Raw genomic sequence first — 21,903 nt, forward strand, 5'->3', positions numbered from 1 at the left:
CGCACGTAGCCATCTATACACAGCGGGAGGCCGCACATAGCCATGTATACACAGCAGGAGGCCGCACGTAGCCATCTATACACAGCAGGAGGCCGCACGTAGCCATCTATACACAGCAGGAGGCCAAACGTAGCCATCTATACACAGCAGGAGGCCGCACGTAGCCATCTATACACAGCAGGAGGCCGCACGTAGCCATCTATACACAGCAGGAGGCCGCACGGCGCCATCTATACACAGCGGGAGGCCGCACGCAGTCACGCACACACACAAACATATACATACACGCATAAACACATTTGAAACACAAAAATACATATAAACAGACATCACACAATAATATATGCCTGCACACACACACACACTCACTCACTCAATCACTCACACACACACACTCACTCACACACACTCTCACACACACACTCTCACACACACACTCTCACACACACACTCTCACACACACACTCTCACACACACACTCTCACACACACACACACTCACCATCCCCTGTCTTATCTCCAGTCCTCCAGCTCCTCTCCGGTGCAGCAGTGCAGCGAGCACTGCGTGACGTCACAGTAGCAGACACGGCCGCACACAGGGCCGTGTCTCCTAGCTGTGACGCAGCCGGGCCAGCACACAGGGAAGTTAACAAGTGCAGTACTGACCCGGTCAAGGATAAAGTAGCGACCGTGCGCCGCTGCTGGGGGAGCGGTCCAGGGGCCCCCTCGCCTCTGACTGCGGGTATGTGCCACAGCACCGCACATATTATAATGAGGGCAATCTGGCCATGGACCCCCTGGAGCCCCAGGCCCCCTGGAGCCCCGGGCGGTAGCCCAGATTGCCCTCATTATAATCCACCTATGGGTACCATGTATACCAGGATAGGGATGAGGGGTACCATGCATAGCAGGATAGGGACGAGGGGTACCATGAATACCAGGATAGGGATGAGGGGTACCATGCATACCAGGATGAGGGATGAGGCAGCCATGCATACCAGGATGAGGGGTGCCATGCATACAGGATTGGAGGTGAGGGGTGCCATGCATACCAGGATTGGAGGTGAGGGGTGCCATGCATACCAAGATTGGAGGTGAGGGGTGCCATGCATACCAGGATAGGGATGAGGCATGCCATGCATACCAGGGATTAGTGGTGAGAGGTGCCATGCATACCAGGATTGGGGGTGAGGGGTGTCATGCATACCAGGATTGGACGTGAGGGGTGCCATGCATACCAGGATAGGGATGAGGTGTGCCATGCATACCAGGATAGGGATGAGGGGTGCCATGCATACCAGGATTTGGGGTGAGGGGTGCCATGCGTACCAGGATTGAGGGTGAGGGGTGCCATGCATACCAGGATTAAGGGTGAGGGGTGCCATGCGTACCAGGATTGAGGGTGAGGGGTGCCATGTATAGCAGGATTGAGGGTGAGGGGTGCCATGCGTACCAGGATTGAGGGTGAGGGGTGCCATGCGTACCAGGATAGGGATGAGGGCAGCACATAACAGGATGGGGGAACAGGATTGGGGAACACAAATACCAGGATAGGGGCAGCACAAATACCAGGATGGGAGACCATATACCAATAAAAATGCTTGCCACCCGGGCATAGAACGGGCTCAATAGCTAGTTGTATATATGCGTGTGTGTGTGTCTGTGTGTATGTATATATACAGTACAGACCAAAAGTTTGGACACATCTTCTCATTTAAAGATTTTTCTGTATTTTCATGACTATGAAAATTGTACATTCACACCGAAGGCATCAAAACTATGAATTAACACATGTGGAATTATATACTTAACAAAAAAGTGTGAAACGACTGAAAATATGTCTTATATTCTAGGTTCTTCAAAGTAGCCACCTTTTGTTTTGATGACTGCTTTGCACACTCTTGGCATTCTCTTGATGAGCTTCAAAAGGTAGTCACCGGAAATGGTCTTCCAACAATCTTGAAGGAGTTCCCAGAGATGCTTAGCACTTGTTGGCCCTTTTGCCTTCACTCTGCGGTCCAGCTCACCCCAAACCATCTCGATTGGGTTCAGGTCTGGTGACAGTGGAGGCCCAGTCATCTGGCGTAGCACCCCATCACTCTCCTTCTTGGTCAAATAGCCCTTCCACAGCCTGGAAGTGTGTTTGGGGTCATTGTCCTGTTGAAAAATAAATGATGATCCAACTAAACGCAAAGCGGATGGAATAGCATGCCGCTGCAAGATGCTGTGGTAGCCATGCTGGTTCAGTATGCCTTCAATTTTGAATAAATCCCCAACAGTGTCACCAGCAAAGCACCCCCACACCATCACACCTCCTCCATGCTTCACGGTGGGAACCAGGCATGTAGAGTGCATCCGTTCACGTTTTCTGCGTCGCACAAAGACACGGTGGGTGGAACCAAAGATCTCAAATTTGGACTCATCAGACCAAAGCACAGATTTCCACTGGTCTAATGTCCATTCTTTGTGTTCTTTAGCCCAAACAAGTCTCTTCTGCTTGTTGCCTGTCCTTAGCAGTGGTTTTCTAGCAGCTATTTTACCATGAAGGCCTGCTGCACAAAGTCTCCTCTTAACAGTTGTTGTAGAGATGTGTCTGCTGCTAGAACTCTGTGTGGCATTGACCTGGTCTCTAATCTGAGCTGCTGTTAACCTGCGATTTCTGAGGCTGGTGACTTGGATAAACTTATCCTCAGAAGCAGAGGTGACTCTTGGTCTTCGTTTCCTGGTGCGGTCCTCATGTGAGCCAGTTTCTTTGTAGCGCTTGATGGTTTTTGCAACTGCACTTGGGGACACTTTCAAAGTTTGCCCAATTTTTCAGACTGACTGACCTTCATTTCTTAAAGTAAAGATGGCCACTCGTTTTTCTTTACTTAGCTGCTTTTTTCTTGCCATAATACAAATTCTAACAGTCTATTCAGTTGGACTATCAGCTGTGTATCTACCTGACTTCTGCACAACACAACTGATGGTCCCAACCCCATTTATAAGACAAGAAATCCCACTTATTAAACCTGACAGGGCACACCTGTGAAGTGAAAACCATTTCCGGTGACTACCTCTTGAAGCTCATCAAGAGAATGCCAAGAGTGTGCAGAGCGTTCATCAAAGCAAAAGGTGGCTACTTTGAAGAACCTAGAATATAAGACATATTTTCAGTTGTTTCACACTTTTTTGTTAAGTATATAATTCCACATGTGTTAATTCATAGTTTTGATGCCTTCAGTGTGAATGTACAATTTTCATAGTCATGAAAATACAGAAAAATCTTTAAATGAGAAGGTGTGTCCAAACTTTTGGTCTGTACTGTATATATATATATCTCCTCAGGAAAATTAATTGCCCACCCCTAATATAGAGGGTTGTAAAAGTGAAGCTTAGCTCAATTAATGATCACTGCTTTATTTTTATCTTCAAAATTTGGCAACACATAAAACATACACATTACTGTCTCATTTCCTACCAGGGGTCAGTAATTTTAGGTCTGTCCTTTCAATGCTTCTTCCAAGCAACAAAAAAAAATGTGTTAAAAAAGAAATGTGTTTTACCTGTAGAGGATTTCAATGAATCACATTGCAAATTGCAGATGTATTTTCTCTTTTAACCCATTTCAGATACAACCATTTTTAGTAGTGAGTTATTTGATTTTTCATCCCCACCTTACAAGAACCATACCCCTTTTTTACTTTCCTGTCAACATATGAAGGTATAATACGGAGGAGTGCAATGAGAGAAAACCGCATTGCACTCTGACCAATGTTATTAAATGAGTCAGTGCTCATGTGCAAGTTTTTTCTCAGCTTGGATTGGACTGTGAAAAAAATCGCAGCATGCTGCGATTGTCTGAGCGAATCGGATCACACTCACCGATGCAATTCAATGGGTGCGAAAAAAAAATTGCACGACACACGGACCATGGGCGTGGCGTCCTATTTTTACTCACACATCTCAAAGGAAACCCGACATGTCATCAGCCAAGTACAGTAAATTCACAGCCCTAGCCATTAGAATAGAATAAATAGAATAGATATAATAGATAAATGTCATATAGAAATTTAATGTCACAAACCCCCTACATATCGTAAACTAGCACCCTTTAGTGCCTTTCGTGTGGCACTAAAGGGTGTTTAGCTTTATTTATCTATTAAATAAATACATTATTTATAAAAAACAGTGTGGGGTCCCCCATATTTTTAATACCAGCTAAGGGAGAGCAGACAGCTGCGGGCTTATATTATCAGACTGGGAAAGGCCCGATAACCATGGAGCTTTCCAGCCTATTAATATCAGCTCACAGCTGTCTACTTAGCCTTTACTGGTCATTAAAAAGTGGGACTGTAAAAAAAAATGATGTGGAGTCCCCCATATCATATTTTAATAACCAGCAAAGGCTAAGCAGACAGCTGCAGGCTGATATTAATAGGCTGGGAAGGTCCATGGATATTATCCCTTTCCCAGCCTAATAAGATCAGCCCTCAGCCACCCCAGAAATGGAGCATCCAATAGATGCGCCAATTCTGGCGCTCAGCCTCAGCACTTCCTCATTGACCTGCTGCATTGGCAATCGGGGTAATGGGTTTGTGGGGTTGATATCAGCAGCTGTTGCTGACATCAAGTCCTGGGGTTAGTAATGGAGAGGTGTCTGTCAGACACCCCCATTACTAACTTCATGTTCAAAAGAAATAAACACACACACAAAAAAGTCCCGGGTCTCACACTGTGCAGCGCGAGAGGCGGAATGATGAGCTGACATCCAAAGCATATAGAGTAGGTTCAGCTCCTGAGCCTGCTCCACACACTCACTACACTCTTCATACATTCCCTGTGACAACTGCCAAAAATATACAGCAAATACCGACCAAATGTATTTCATTCTTGGTAATTCAGTCTTTAGTTCTGCCGACTTATCAGACATGAAGGATTAGGTGGGGAACGATCTGTTCTGACACTACATATGCTGGAAATAGGGCAACTTAGTCACTTATAATTGTTCTTTCAAATGAAAAAGACCTTTATTTCAGAGATATCCTGACTTATCTTTATCTACATCAGCACAAGTAATATTAGACAATCTTGGGTTGAAAAAGTATTAATGGCTGCTGCTGAAGACTTTTTTGGAATCTACAGTCAATGAGTAAATTAAGCAAATAGATCATAAGGGGTTTATAAAGCTAAAAAGAATTGTTTTTTTTTCTTAAACTGTGCCACTCTTATCCATGGTTTGTGTCTGGTTTTGATGTGTCTAGATTTGTTGGGTCTGTTTTTTTTTCTTTCCTGACTGAATTTGAAATCTGCTGCATGTCACTTCTTTCACAGTTTTTGCTGCATTTTTTTTCACCATAGAAAGCAATGAGAAAGTGCATAAAACTACAACTATTAATTTTTGTTGCATTTTTGGTGAATAAAACTAACTTTATTAAACATGCACTGTAGACAATGACACATAATCAGCAGCAAAAAAAACCACAGCAAAAACGCAGCACAACTTGCTTTTTGTAAACAGCTTCTTTACTGCCAAGAGATCAGGTTTTGCCTGCAGAAAAAAATGCAGCAAAAACGCAATGTGGGAACATAGCCTATGATTTATTAATGTATTAAAAAGAAAGTGATACTTTTTTTTTTTTTTACTTGTATTTAAAGTTGTATTCAAATATCTTGCTGTAGTGTGGGTCTAAAAATGGTATTGCCCTATACCTCCCAATTATTAAATAATTAAATAGAGTACCGTAAATATTTTTTTGTTAAGCTACACCTCTAACCTTGCCCAGTTCCTGCACAAACACATTCAAGCAAGCCCAGGCAGCAATTGATTTGCAGAGAACAAAAGATGGGTGATGTTTCTAGAGTCATTATTTAAAGGGGTTTTCAAAGATAAAATGACTTCGATGAAGTTCATACTAGCGATCTGAGTTCTCTTTTTGCATTTTTTCTGTTCCGATAAAGGATCTCTTGTATCGGTTCTGTTTATCTGTTTCTTCAATAGACAAGAAAAACAGACACCTACAGGGAACCTGATGGAGACTAATGGTGGCCGATGGACCTCATTGACTATACTGGAGCCCTGTTGGGTTTCTGTCAAGTTATCCGTTATTTTAAAGTAAAATATAGAGTGCCATGCAGTGTCTTTCTTTTCATTTTAACATGATCTGCAGAGCTCTAAGAAAACATGCTCCAGAATATTTATTGTAATATTACAACGAATACAAAAATTTGCTGAAACAAACATGTCAGGGGAGATGACCGCCTTTTTTTTTTTTTTTTTTTTTTCAAAGAAATATTCTCATATGGTTACAGTTGTAAAGTGCTTGTTAAAACTTTACCTCTTGCAATTTACCTCTTGTTAAAAATCCTCTCCTTTCTCAAGAACAGATGGATTTTTAATTCTACTGTTTACTGCTTGTTATCTAAGTTAATGGCAACCTCTGCAGTCTCTTAACTTATCCTCTGCAGACTTCTGGACAAGGAGTGTAGGGGCGCAAACTCCTTTTTATAGGACTTGCAAACGATGCCTAGAAGCTGACAAGATTTGATGCTGCACTGGCGAAGCTTTCTCTCCTAGCAGCATGGGGAGAGCGCACAGTTCAGGTCAGCAGCACTACTATGTCATGCTCCAAACTCAATCATCAGGAGCACACCACCCAATTAGCAAGCAGGAAGCTGGGATCTAGAGGAGCTGGGGGTGCTGAAGATATAAAATGCACATTTTGAACTTGAATATGGACCGTAATATGTTTCTCATACTGCACCACCATGATAACTCTCATTATATTTTTTTCATTAGGTTTTTCAAATTTCCTTGCCTTTGACTCAGGCACCAGAACCTGTAACTATCAAGATTGCCAATCACACAAGCTGCAAATGTTCCTCCACTGGCTCTCGTTATACACCCACCATCATTCGCAGATCAGTGCGCTATCCAGAATATGGGTAATTATTACGAGATTTCTTCAGTTATTTGCCTGCATCTCACTAGTAATAATAGGGAGTACGACACTCAGGAAATACTTTATCAAACCAATTTTAAGGGGTGACTGACTCAGTGTCTGGCACTCATTATGCTTTGTATGAAACATTTATTTTAAGAGCTGATAAAACCATGCCATTATATTTTCCACTTCAATAACATTCTTCTTATTAAAATAGACTTTTTTATTTATTTAAAAATAGAGTACACAAGATTGTCTTTGTGTTTAGTGCTGATACATTCCTATGTTGCATTTGATTACCAATACATAGACAAGGGTCTAATTAGGGCCCATTTAAATGAGATTTTGAAAAAGCATCCATCAACTATATACAAAATGATAATCATTCGTTTAATGATCCATTTTTTTAATGAATAAAATCTTTATTTACAGGCATTTGTCCAAAGGGCTAACAAACAGTGTACTGTGCTTCAGCCCACACATCATTCTACATCATTATGACATAGCATAAGCGTATGACGCACTAAACTATACATCAAACTCCTATACTACACAAACACACAAGCTGAAAAGAAAAACTGGTAAAGGAATAAAGTACGATGAACCGCGATAATGGTAATGGGAAACAGAGGATAGGGAGGGGGAAAATCACAGCCCCAAAGCTTTATTGAAGACAATACGCATGGAGGGGTGAGGGGGAAGATAAGGGGATTAGTCCTCATCCTCATCGTCGTCATCTGGACTGTCCTAGACGGAATAGTCTCTGAGCAGGCTCTGGATGGCTTCTACAGTATGAACCCCAGGGAAGAGTCCGTAAAGTACCGCAGGGTATTATATGCTTGCATTGGGGAAAGAGTTCCTCACGTCGTCCTCCAGGGCAACCAACAGGGGTGGTGCAAAATGGCAATCCCAAAAGATATGCACAGATGTTTCCTCCACGAAGGGGCACCTTGGGCAGTACCGGGTCTTACACAGGTTCTGGGCATGCATGAATGACCGGACGGGCAGCCCTCTCTGTATCGCCATCCACGACAAGTCCTTGTACCCGTTGATCAACCTGTTGGATGACATATTAGTTCACACATTTTTCAACGTGTCGGCATAGAGTACTTGAGTGTTCTCTTCAACCTTGACTGAGTTTGTGAATGGTCTTTGGCTTCCACAAATCGGGCTTGTTTCCCTCCAATTAATGTTCCCCCATGAACTGGACAACATCTTCATAGAATCAGGGTGCCGACCAGTTTTAGGGGTATTAGCGGTCCCATTTGTCCCAGTGGATTCTCCTCCAAAAAGGAAGTAGGAACATGCGAGACATGGAGCTGCCCGCAGAGCCTCTCTTCACTCTCAGAGTCCGCATACAGTCACACACAAAGAAGGTCAGCAGGAGGGTGGGGATTTCTGGGCTGCCCTTCCGCCCTTGTGTGGCTCCTTGTACATGGCAGTCCTCTTCACTCTGTCCATCTTGGAACCCCAAACAAAGTGAAACACTGTCCTGGTAATGGCTCTTCATGCACACAGTGACATGAGGGGGCAAGGTCAGGGCCCTGTAGCACAGTATAACCTCGTTGCGTAGGAAGAGCACTTTGCACTCACAACTGATGCATCTGTGGCTCCACAGTCCAATTCTCTTGTTTATCTTGGCCAAGCGTTCTTCCCAAGACTTGATGGCCACTCCTTACTTCCTGAACCAGACTCTTGATAAAATCCGACTGCATGTTGAAGGCGAAGGGGGTGGAGGAGGCCCGTTGACAGTGACGGAAAAGCATGGCTTCCAACTTCCCAGAATTGACCTTAGCCTCTGAAGCTTGTGCAAAGGTCTCGCACGTCTGGACGAGAAAGTTGACTGAGCTCTGGTCAGCACAGAAAATGGTCATGTCATCCATGTAGAGTGAGCACTTGACCTCTTGTCGTTCCAGTAACGGTGCAATGATCCCTCTGATCTCTTTATTCTGCTGGATAGACTCTGTGAAGAGTTCTATAGCACAAACAAAAAGAAGAGATGACAGAGGGAAGCCTTTATCTGATCCCAAAGAGGACCGGAAAGGGGTCAGTCCTCCAGCTGTTCGCCAACACTGTGAATGTCAAGGTACAACAGTTGGACTTAAGAACAAAACATGTTACCCAAACCTAACCTGTGCAGCGCTTTGCCCATGAACTCGTAGGAAACACAGTCGAAGGCCTTTTTTTCCTAATCTAAAAAAAACAGGGCTGCGTGAGCAGAGCGGGTCTTGATATACTCGACCGTGTCCCTCATGAGAGCAAGGCTCTCTGTGATGCAACGTATGGGGATGTCACAAGTCTTCTCCAGGTGGATGATCTATCCTGTGACCGTCTCCTGTGACATCACCATCGTTTTGGCCAGGATCTGTTAGTCCACGTTCAGAAGAGTGATGGGACGCTAATTCTTCAGGTTGCATCTCTCTCCCTTCCGCTTGTACAGAGTTGTGACCATTCCTTCCCATAAAGATGGAAGAATTCTGCCCTCCACCACCATCTCCTCTGACAGTTCTAACAGGTCCGCACAGATGAGGTCTCCCAAGCTACATAGAGCACTGCTGGAAGACTGTCACTACCTGGAGTCCTGCCAGTCCTAAAGGATTTAGCGTCAGATAGCAATTAGCCCACCATCAGAGGGACATCCATGGCCGCTGCGCCTGCAAGATAAATATGTTAAGTGATACCTGATCGGAACTTATCAGCAACTTCGGGGTCAGTAATCTTGCGGGAGTAGAGTAGAAGTCACTGTAGAATTTGCTGATGACCCACATTACGTTTTCCTTCCCAATCACAATTGCTCTGAAAACCTCTCTTGTAGGACCACCACGTAACATAAGCGACTCGAAGTTCCTTCAGGACTTCTGCATTGTTCTCTGCTGGTACAGGCTGCTTCCAGGAGCTGGGGCCAGAGGGAAAACTTTGGGTGAGGACACCTTGAAAGTAAATGGCTCTGTGGTCAGAGAAGAAGCAGGGGACTATTGAGCGCCTATTCTGCCTGACTGCCCAAGAGGTGAACACAAAGTCAATCCTGGAGTGGAGCGAGCCATCGGGTCGGCTCCATTAATAGTTTGTGGAGCTTCTCCCCAGGGAACTCACAATGTCTACAAAAGAGGCCTTGGTAACCATCTCGATGAGCAGCTTAGATGTGACACCCAACTTGGCAGATGTGCCAGTACTACATCCGTCCTCCTTAATCAGGCATCACTACAATCCTGGTAGTGGCGAGCTGAGGTTGCAGGACCTGGAGGAGTTCCAGGTGCTCATTCTTCACAGGAAACACATACATATTGTTGAACCCGGCAGGTTCCCCAGCCCAGGTTCTGTCTGCAACCAGTATCCTGCCGCAAACAAGCTCCTGAACGGAATCAAGTGTGAAAGCACCTATCTTGATCAGAATAGTGACCCACAGATCTGCAGTGGGAGCACTCCATGGCCAGATAGTTGAAAGACCTAGATGAGGGAAGAGAACATTTTACAACCTTTAAACATCATTCAACTGAGCAGTAATAGAGGCGTAAACAGTCGATGTCTGAGCTTGTCCCTAATACTCTAACATTAATGGAAAAGATGTTAATGTTAGTCATCATTAGGAGAAAAAATGAAAAGGTTAGAGCAGGGGATATGTCCTAGTTACCACTCTGGTCGGGTAGAACCTCTTCTTTGGTGACTACTGGTGACTGGATCTCCAGCAGGCCATTTTCTACTAGCTGATCAAACAGCTATGGGATCTTGGCAGCTGCCAGTTCCTCCACCTCTGGTTCAGCTACCAGGTACTCCACCATCTGATCCATCTCTTCTGGCTCCAGGAGGAGGTCCTCCTCCTCACTCTCCATGGCTTCCACAATGATTTTCTTGTAGGCTTTAGCAATGCAGCTGTCCTCCTCCTTCCTTGCCATAGGTGAAAGAAGGTTAAGGTCTACCGCAATTATGGTCTTCGAAGGGGAGTAGCCTTTGAAGCAGGGGAAAAGACACCTGCTGAGGAATAGGGGAAGGAGTTGAAATCTACAGTAGGGGTGGCCGAGGTGGAGTGGGGTTGGGATGGGGGTGACAGTGGGGGGGGGTCTGTATGGGGGCGACGGTTCTCTTACCCTTCTTCTACTTCTTGGGCTTCATGGCCGCTGAGACCACCACTGGGGCCTTGGCCACCGATTTTTTTCCGCTGAGGCCTTGGTTGCTTGGGCATTGGCCACTACAGTATTCGATGTCGAAGCCTTGGCCACTGACGCTGGGGTCTGCGCATGCGCAGTGAAGCTGGGTACTACACAGCCTCACTGCGCATATGTGGGGAGCCGCTCATCACAGCGCATGCGTCGCTCCCAGCGCTGCAAGCTTTGCTGGCTGGCCATGTCATACTGCACAAGCGCCCCATACTTACTTCAGCATGAGCCAGGAGCAGAATTCAAATGCGTGGGCAGCGCCAGCAATGACTGAATGCGAGGATCACACCCTTATGACTAAACGAACAGGTATGATATAAGTATATAAAGTGCTATATATTCATGATATTCGCACCAATTTTAATGAAAAAAGAGTGTTAGTGATGCACATTGCATCACTAACATCACAATGGGGCAGTTTACATTGTAGACAGGACATGACATGTTCCCTTTAAGTGAACTGTTTGCCCTTGCTGTGATACCTTTGTGCGCAGAAGAGGCTGTTTTTAGTTTTGAATCCTTTGGAGCTTTATGAAAGCAATAAAACTGCACATTTTTGGACCAAACTGCATTGCCTGTGTGAACAATATCTAATGCCTACCTGAGAGAGTGAATCCCTATAATATATACAGTTATATGAAAAAGTTTGGGCACCCCTATTAATCTTAAGCTTAATGTTTTCTTAAAATTGGTGTTTTTGCAACTATGTTGAATAATCTTTGTTTTCAGATCATTTGACAGTTGTTTTGAGGAGCCCATGATGCCACTCTTCAGAGGAGATTCAAACAGGAGAACAACTTGCAAGTGGCCACTTTAAGTAGCTTTTCTCATGATTGCATACACTTGGCTATGAAGTTCAAAGTTCAATGAGGTTACAAAACCAAAAAAAGTGCTTTAGTAAGTCAGTAAAAAGTAGGTAGGAGTATTTAAAACAAGAAAATGATAAAGGTGCCCATACTTATGCACCTGTCAAATTTTGTTTGAATGCAGATTGCACATTTTCTGTTAGTACAATAAACCTCATTTCAAGGCAGAAACATTACTGTGTCCAACAGTTATTACATATATGAAACTGAAATAGCTGTTGCAAAAACACCAATTTTAAGAAAACATTAAGCTTAAGATTAATAGGGGTGCACAAACTTTTTCATATAACTGTATATACATTCATGGCTGAAAGTGTTGGAACCCTTGAAATTATTCCAGAAAATGAAGTATTTCTCCCAGAAGATTATTGCACATTTTGTTATACACATGTTTATTTCCTTTGTGTGTATTGGAACAACACAAAATAAAACAGAGAAAAAAAGGCAAATTAGACAAAATTGCAAACAAATCCCAAAAAAGGCCGGACAAAATTGTTTTCACCTTTCCAAAATTGCAGGTAAACAACTTTGTTTCAGGCATGTGATGCTCATTCAAGCTCACCTGCGGCAAGTAACAGGTGTGGGCAATATGAAAATCACGCCTGAAACCAGATAAAAAGGGGAGAAGTTGATTCAATCTTTGCATTGTGTGTCTGTGTGCCACACTAAGTATGGTGAACAGAAAGAGGAGAAGAGAACCGTCTGAGGACTTGAGAATCAAAATTGTTGAAAAATATCAACAATCTCAAGGTTAAAAATCCATTTTCAAGTATCTTGATGTTCCTTTGTCCACGGTGCGCAACATCATCAAGATGTTTACAGCTCATGGCACTGTAGCTAATCTCCCTGGACGTGAACGGCAGGGAAAAATTGATGAAAGGTTGTAAACAGGATAATCCGCATGTTGGATAAATAGCCCCAATCAAATTCCAAAGAAATTGAAGCTGTCCTACAAGCTCAGGGTACATCAATGTCAGCGCGAACTATCCATCGACATTTGAATAAAATTAAATGCTATGGCAGGAGACCCAAGAGGACCCCACTGCAGACACAGAGACATGAAAAAGCTAGACTGCAGTTTGCTAAAATGTACATGAGTAACCCAAAATCCTTCTGGTAAAGCGTCATGTGGACAGATGAGACCGAGATAGAGCTTTTTGGTAAAGCACATCATTCTACTGTTTATTGAAAATGGAATGAGGCCTCTAAAGTAAAGAACATAGTACCTACAGTCAAATATGATGGAGATTCAAAGGTGTTTTGGAGTTGTTTTCCTGCTTCTGCCACTGGATGCCTTGACTATGTGCAAGGCATCATGAAATCTGAAGAATGAGGCTGACATAGAATGAGGAAATAATAAGAAGGGGGGGGGGTGCTGACATCAGAGCTAGGGAGACAGACAGGGAAAGAGAGAGGACAAACTTCTAAAAGGCAAACCTCATTGCATAGCATCACAACAGCAACAATACATTACAATACTGTATGATTACCAAGTAATGGGACATGACAGGGTGTCTGCAATCACTTGGGACCAGTTTTTATGAAAGTCGAAAACTCCTTTAAAGCCCTTTGAGGCTTGATTATTAATGAGTTAAATTTGGCACATTTACTAATTATGATTTAGTGTACAATACGTTGGTCTTAAGTAAATGTGCCTTTTAAGATTACAAGGCTTGGACCAAATATTGATGTAAAAAAAAGAATATAAAGTTCCATGAAAAGACAATAAAGCGTTCAACATAAAAGACTAGAAATAACCAAAAGCAAGAAACTAGTATGTGGAAAAATTACGTTTTTGCAAAATATTTGATTATGCAAAACTTTTATTACCAAATTTCAAACATTCTTTTGCTCGGTGCCAAAGCGTGCGCTGAAATCCAGGAGATGTCTGCAAAATGTAACAGAGCAATGCGTGTCTAATGAAACTTCTTACACAATAAGCAAAAATTCCTGACAAAAAAAGCAGGGACATTATTGTCTGCATTCCTCCACACATGTGTTTACACCGTGAATCACCAGGGGGGACTGCAGATTTTTTTTTGCTTTCAGTCCTTCAGTGAAGGGTTTTATGAGGTAAATAGAAATTGATTCAATATGAAGAATAGTTTAAATAGTTATATCTGAAGGCACGAGGTTATGGCCCTGTCAGGTGTGTCTCCATGTTGTTCTCATTTTGTCCCCGGGCAGGCCAATGTGTGGAGCCATGGTGGAGCACGTTTTCTACACGGGCGAGGAGTGAGGACAAAGGAATGATAAACACCAATCATTCAGCGCCGTCTGCTTCTTATTAACCTCTTCTGTTTAGCTCTGATCTCCTGCAATGGAAAATTATAGAAGTCTGGGCCCAAATAATGCGAGGTTTGTCTCTGAGGTCAATTAATTTGATGCAGGAGGTATGCTGACAATAAAGTGGGGATCATAAAATTGTGCACAAAAATGCACTCGTATGAGGATTTTTGTTTGACAGTGTGCACTGCAAGGCATAGCTCATGTCTGACCGTGGGCTGGCTGGAAGCCACTGATGGAAAATGAAGTCCGTAATATCGTTTTTACCATTGAACATTTCAAAATGTTAGATAAACTTTATGGTATAAGTCTAAAGAGGTTGTCCACTTTCAGGAAAGTGGGTCCCAAACTCTGTAAAATACCTAAACAACAAACTGAGCAGGTACTGACTCACCATGGGTCCAGTGCCAGCTCCCCACCAATGCTCCAGTCTTCATGTTTTGGCTGCAGCAGTGATGTCACATCAACATCGTGCATCATCTCTTTATCCAATCACCGAGCTCCGCAGCTGTGCTGAGGTTGACAGTATGATCCGCTGTGCTCAGTGACTGATTAGAGTGGTGACGTGCCCTGTTGACATGACATTATCACTACAGCCAAAGCACCGAGACTGGAGCAATGGTGGGGAGCTGGCACTGGGCCCATGGTGAGTCAGTACCTGCTCAGTTTGCTATTTTAGTTATTTGTCAGAGTTTTGGGCCCATTTCTCTAAAAGTGGACAAACCCTTTAAGTAATGAAATGTAGATCCTCACTATCAGATGGTTTACACTCCTCACTATCAGATGGCTTACACATTGTAGGATCTGTCTAGACGCCATTACAAGATATTATGAGTCTAAGGCCGGGGTCACACTACACTGTGTGCAGAATTATTAGGCAAATGAGTGTTTTGATCACATGATACTTTTTATACATGTTGTCCTACTCCAAGCTGCATAGGCTTGAGAGCCAACTACCAATTAAGTTAAATCTGGTGATGTGCATCTCTGTAATGAGGAGGGGTGTTGACTAATGACATCAACACTCTATATAAGGTGTGCTTAATTATTAGGCAACTTCCTTTCCTTTGGCAAAATGGGTCAGAAGAGAGATTTGACAGGCTCTGAAAAGTCCAAAATTGTGAGATGTCTTGCAGAGGGATGCAGCTGTCTTGAAATTTCCAAACTTTTGAAGCGTGATCACTGAACAATCAAGCGTTTCATGGCAAATAGCCAACAGGGTCGCAAGAAGCGTGTTGGCCACAAAAGGCGCAAAATAGCTGCCTATGAATTGAGGAAAATCAAGCGTGAAGCTGCCAAGATGCCATTCGCCACCAGTTTTGCCATATTTCAGAGCTGCAACGTTACTGGAGTATCAAAAAGCCCAAGGTGTGCGATACTCAGGTACATGGCCAAGGTAAGGAAGGCTGAAAAACGACCACCTTTGATCAAGAAACATAAGATAAAACGTCAAGAATGGGCCAAGAAATATCTTAAGACTGATTTTTCAAAGGTTTTATTGACTGATGAAATTAGTGACTCTTGATGGGCCAGAGGCTGGATCAGTAAAGGGCAGAGAGCTCCACTCTGGCTCAGACGCCAGCAAGGTGGAGGTGGGGTACTGGTATGGGCTGGTATCATCAAAGATGAACTTGTGGGACCTTTTTGGGTTGAGGATGGAGTGAAGCTCCACTCCCAGACCTACTGCCAGTTTCTGGAAGACAACTTCTTCAAGCAGTGGTACAGGAAGAAGTCGGTATCGTGCAAGAAAAACATGATTTTCATACAGGACAATGCTCCATCACATGCATCCAACTACTCCACAGCGTGGCTGGCCAGTAAAGGTCTAAAAGAAGAAAAAATAATGACATGGCCCCCTTGTTCACCTGATCTGAACCCCATAGAGAACCTGTGGTCCATCATAAAATGTGAGATCTACAGGGAGGGAAAACAGTACACCTCTCGGAACAGTATCTGGGAGGCTGTGGTGGCTGCTGCACGCAATGTTGATCGAAAACAGATCAAGCAACTGACAGAATCTATGGATGGAAGGCTGTTGAGTGTCATCATAAAGAAAGATGGCTATATTGAGCACAAATTTTTTGGTTTTTGGTTTTGCATGTCAGAAATGTTTATTTCTAAATTTTGTGCACTGATATTGGTTTACCTGGTGAAAATAAACAAGTGAGATGGGATTATATTTGGTTTTTATTTAGTTGCCTAATAATTCTGCACAGTAATAGTTACCTGCACAAACAGATATTCTCCTAAGATAGCCAAATCTAAAAAAAACCCACTCCAACTTCCAAAAATATTAAGCTTTTGGGTTGATTGAGAACATAGTTGTTGATCAATAATAAAAATAATCCTCTAAAATACAACTTGCCTAATAATTCTGCACACAGTTTAGTGTATAGCTCTCGCATTGTATGAGAGAGTCTCAGCGTAGGTGCGGAGAAGACAAAGAAAGTAATTTCTCCATCGCCTCCATTGCCGACATCAACGGTAATCTCACTGCACTCGGATGACATCTGACTGCAGTCCGATGTTTCACTTGCACCCATAGACGTGTATGGGTGAGTGCCATCTGATTCTCAGTTGCACTCGCAGCATGCTGCGATTGTTTTTTCATGCCAAATCGGCATAAGAAAATAATCACAGATCTGAGCTGCCCCATAGAATAACACTGGTCCGAGTGCTATCTGATGTTTTGTCGCACAGCACTCAGCCGTGTTATTATACGTTCATGTGAGCAAGCTTTAAAGGGTAAAATTTATCCTTGTGGAAAGCCCCAAGTCGGCGTAAGGATATTTATAGGCCATGCAGTCAGGGCCGGCTCCAGGTTTTTGTGGGCCCTGGGCGAAAGAGTCTCAGTGGGCCTCTTTAACACATACCACGATACATGATGCACAGATACCGCAGAGAAATATACAGTACAGACCAAAAGTTTGGACACACCTTCTCATTTAAAGATTTTTCTGTATTTTCATGACTATGAAAATTGTACATTCACACTGAAGGCATCAAAACTATGAATTAACACATGTGGAATTATATACTTAACAAAAAAGTGTGAAACAACTGAAAATATGTCTTATATTCTAGGTTCTTCAAAGTAGCCACCTTTTGCTTTGATGACTGCTTTGCACACTCTTGGCATTCTCTTGATGAGCTTCAAGAGGTAGTCACCGGAAATGGTCTTCCAACAATCTTGAAGGAGTTCCCAGAGATGCTTAGCACTTGTTGGCCCTTTTGCCTTCACTCTGCGGTCCAGCTCACCCCAAACCATCTCGATTGGGTTCAGGTCTGGTGACTGTAGAGGCCAGGTCATCTGGCGTAGCACCCCATCACTCTCCTTCTTGGTCATATAGCCCTTACACAGCCTGGAGGTGTTTTTGGGGTCATTGTCCTGTTGAAAAATAAATGATAGTCCAACTAAATGCAAACCGGATGGAATAGCATGCCGCTGCAAGATGCTGTGGTAGCCATGCTGGTTCAGTATGCCTTCAATTTTGAATAAATCCCCAACAGCGTCACCAGCAAAGCACCCCCACACCATCACACCTCCCCCTCCATGCTTCACGGTGGGAACCAGGCATGTAGGGTCCATCGGTTCACTTTTTCTGCGTTGCACAAAGACACGGTGGTTGGAACCAAAGATCTCAAATTTGGACTCATCAGACCAAAGCACAGATTTCCACTGGTCTAATGTCCATTCCTTGTGTTCTTTAGCCCAAACAAGTCTCTTCTGCTTGTTGCCTGTCCTTAGCAGTGGTTTCCTAGCAGCTATTTTACCATGAAGGCCTGCTGCACAAAGTCTCCTCTTAACAGTTGTTGTAGAGATGTGTCTGGTGCTAGAACTCTGTATGGCCTTGACGTGGTCTCTAATCTGAGCTGCTGTTAACCTGCGATTTCTGAGGCTGGTGACTCGGATAAACTTATCCTCAGAAGCAGAGGTGACTCTTGGTCTTCCTTTCCTGGGGCGGTCCTCATGTGAGCCAGTTTCTTTGTAGCGCTTGATGGTTTTTGCAACTGCACTTGGGGACACATTCAAAGTTTCCCAATTTTTCGCACTGACTGACCTTCATTTCTTAAAGTAATGATGGTCACTCATTTTTCTTTACTTAGCTGCTTTTTTCTTTTTGCTTTTTTCACAACACAACTGATGGTCCTAACCCCATTTATAAGACAAGAAATCCCACTTATTAAACCTGACCGGGCACACCTGTGAAGCGAAAACCATTTCCGGTGACTACCTCTTGAAACTCATCAAGAGAATGCCAAGAGTATGCAAAGCAGTCATCAAAGCAAAAGGTGGCTACTTTGAAGAACCTAGAATATAAGACATATTTTCAGTTGTTTCACACTTTTTTGTTAAGTATATAATTCCACATGTGTTAATTCATAGTTTTGATGCCTTCAGTGTGAATGTACAATTTTCGAAGTCATGAAAATACAGAAAAATCTTTAAATGAGAAGGTGTGTCCAAACTTTTGGTCTGTACTGTATATATATATATATATATATATATATATATATATATATATATATATATAGTACAATGCCAAAGCTTTCACTTACTTCTTACATTACATGAGCGATATCTATTGTAAATTCTACAATATCTCAGAAACCGGCGAATCCTCGCAGCGCACATTGCAGACCGGACAGTATAGTCCTCCATACAGAATACTAGGCCCCATATGATGTCCTCCATACAGAATGCTGTGCCCCCATATAATGTCCTCCATACAAAATGCTGGGCCCCCATATAATGCCCCCATACAGAATGCTGGGCTCCCATATAATGCCCCCGTGCAGAATGCTGGGCCCTCATATAATGCCCCCATGCAGAATGATGGGCCCCCATATAATGCCCCCATGCAGAATGCTGGGCCCCCATATAATGTCCTCCATACAGAATGCTGGGCCCCCATATAATGTCCTCCATACAGAATGCTGGGCCACCATATATTGTCCTCCATACAGAATGCTGGGTCCCCATATAATGTCCTCCATGCAGAATGATGGGCCACCATATAATGTCCTGCATACAGAATGCTGGGCCCCCATATAATGTCCTCCATGCAGAATGCTGGGTCCCCATATAATGTCCTCCATACAGAATGCTGGCCCCCCATATAATGCCCCCATGCAGAATGTTGGTCCCCCATATAATGTCCTCTATACAGAATGCTGGCCCCCCATGCAGAATGCCGGGCCCCCATATAATTTCCTCCATACAGAATGCCGGGCCCCCATATAATGCCCCCATGCAGAATGCTGGGCCCAAATACAATGTCCTCCATACAGAATGCTGGGCCCCCATATAATGTTCTCTATGCAGAATGCTGGGCACCCATGTAATGTCCTCTATGCAGAATGCTGGGCCCCCATACAATGTCCTGCATACAGAATGCTGGGCCCCCATATAATGCCCCCATGCAGAATGCTGGGCCACCATATAATGTCCTCCCTACAGAATGCTGGGCCCCCATATAATGCCCCCATGCAAAATGCTGGGCCACCATATAATGTCCTCCCTACAGAATGCTGGGTCCCCATATAATGCCCCCATGCAGAATGCTGGGCCCCCATATAATGCCCCGATGCAGAATGCTGGGGCCCCATATAATGCCCCATACAGAATGCTGGGTCCCCATATAATGTCCTCCATGCAGAATGCTGGGCCCCCATATATTGTCCTCCATACAGAATGCTGGGTCCCCATATAATGTCCTCCATACAGAATGCTGTGCCCCCATATAATGTCCTCCATACAGAATGCTGGGCCCCCATATAATGCCCCCATGCAGAATGCTGGGCCCCCATATAATGCCCCCGTGCAGAATGCTGGGCCCTCATATAATGCCCCCATGCAGAATGATGGGCCCCCATATAATGCCCCCATGCAGAATGCTGGGCCCCCATATAATGTCCTCTATACAGAATGCTGGGCCCCCATATAATGTCCTCCATACAGAATGCTGGGCTCCCATATATTGTCCTCCATACAGAATGCTGGGTCCCCATATAATGTCCTCCATGCAGAATGATGGGCCCCCATATAATGTCCTGCATACAGAATGCTGGGCCCCCATATAATGTCCTCCATACAGAATGCTGGGTCCCCATATAATGTCCTCCATACAGAATGCTGGGCCCCCATATAATGCCCCCATGCAGAATGTTGGTCCCCCATATAATGTCCTCCATACAGAATGCTGGCCCCCCATATATAACGCCCCCATGCAGAATGCTGGGCCCCCATATAATTTCCTCCATACAGAATGCTGGGCCCCCATATAATGCCCCCATGCAGAATGCTGGGCCCAAATATAATGTCCTCCATGCAGAATGCTGGGTCCCCATATAATGTCCTCCATACAGAATGCTGGGCCCCCATATAATGTTCTCTATGCAGAATGCTGGGCACCCATGTAATGTCCTCTATGCAGAATGCTGGGCCACCATATAATGTCCTGCATACAGAATGATGGGTCCCCATATAATGCCCCCATGCAGAATGCTGGGCCCCCATATAATGCCCCGATGCAGAATGCTGGGGCCCCATATAATGCCCCATACAGAATGCTGGGTCCCCATATAATGTCCTCCATGCAGAATGCTGGGCCCCCATATAATGTCCTCCATACAGAATGCTGGGCCCCCATATAATGCCCCATACAGAATGCTGGGCCCCCATATAATGTCCTCTATACAGAAAGCTGGGCCCCCACATAACGCCCCTAAGCAGAATGCTGGGCCCCCATATAATGTCCTTCATACAGAATGCTGGGCCCCCATGTAATGCCCCCATGCAGAATGCTGGGCCACCATATAATGTCCTCCCTACAGAATGCTGGGCCCCCATATAATGCCCCCATGCAGAATGCTAGGCCCCCATATAATGTCCTCCATACAGAATGCTGGGCCCCCATATAATGCCCCCATGCAGAATGCTGGGCCCCCATATAATGTCCTCATGCAGAATGCTGGGCCCTAATATAATGTTCTCCATACAGAATGCTGGGCCCCCATATATTGTCTTCCATACAGAATGCTGTGCCCCCATATAATGTCCTCCATGCAGAATGCTGGGCCCCCATATAATGTCCTCCATGCAGAATGCTGGGCCCCCATACAATGTCTTGCATACAGAATGCTGGGTCCCCATATAATGCCCCCATGCAGAATGCTGGGCCCCCATATAATGCCCCCATGCAGAATGCTGGGGCCCCATATAATGCCCCATACAGAATGCTGGGTCCCCATATAATGTCCTCCATGCAGAATGCTGGGCCCCCATATAATGTCCTCCATACAGAATGCTGGGCCCCCATATAATGCCCCATACAGAATGTTGGGCCCCCATATAATGTCCTCTATACAGAAAGCTGGGCCCCCACATAATGCCCCTAAGCAGAATGCTGGGCCCCCATACAATGTCCTTCATACAGAATGCTGGGCCCCCATATAATGCCCCCATGCAGAATGCTGGGCCACCATATAATGTCCTCCCTACAGAATGCTGGGCCCCCATATAATGCCCCCAAGCAAAATGCTGGGCCACCATATAATGTCCTCCCTACAGAATGCTGGGCCCCCATATAATGCCCCCATGCAGAATGCTGGGCCCCCATATAATGCCCTTCATACAGAATGCTGGGCCCCCATATAATGCCCCCATGCAGAA

The 21,903-nt window shown here is 44.4% G+C and overlaps 1 protein-coding gene across 1 annotated transcript in view; it reads left to right on the forward strand.

Moving 5' to 3' along the window:
• The window catches only part of VEGFD (vascular endothelial growth factor D), a 140,734-nt gene that overhangs the window by 101,530 nt on the left and 17,301 nt on the right, over positions 1 to 21,903 (forward strand). The window contains exon 4 of the mRNA XM_073668065.1: positions 6,778 to 6,923. Within this exon, the coding sequence (XP_073524166.1) occupies positions 6,778 to 6,923 (146 nt within the window). The remainder of the gene's footprint in view (positions 1 to 6,777; positions 6,924 to 21,903) is intronic.

The sequence above is a fragment of the Phyllobates terribilis genome, unplaced genomic scaffold, assembly GCF_046119375.1.
Source record: "Phyllobates terribilis strain yellow unplaced genomic scaffold, ASM4611937v1 Scaffold_2__4_contigs__length_985480577, whole genome shotgun sequence".
In the NCBI taxonomy this organism is placed as follows: Eukaryota; Metazoa; Chordata; class Amphibia; order Anura; family Dendrobatidae; genus Phyllobates; species Phyllobates terribilis.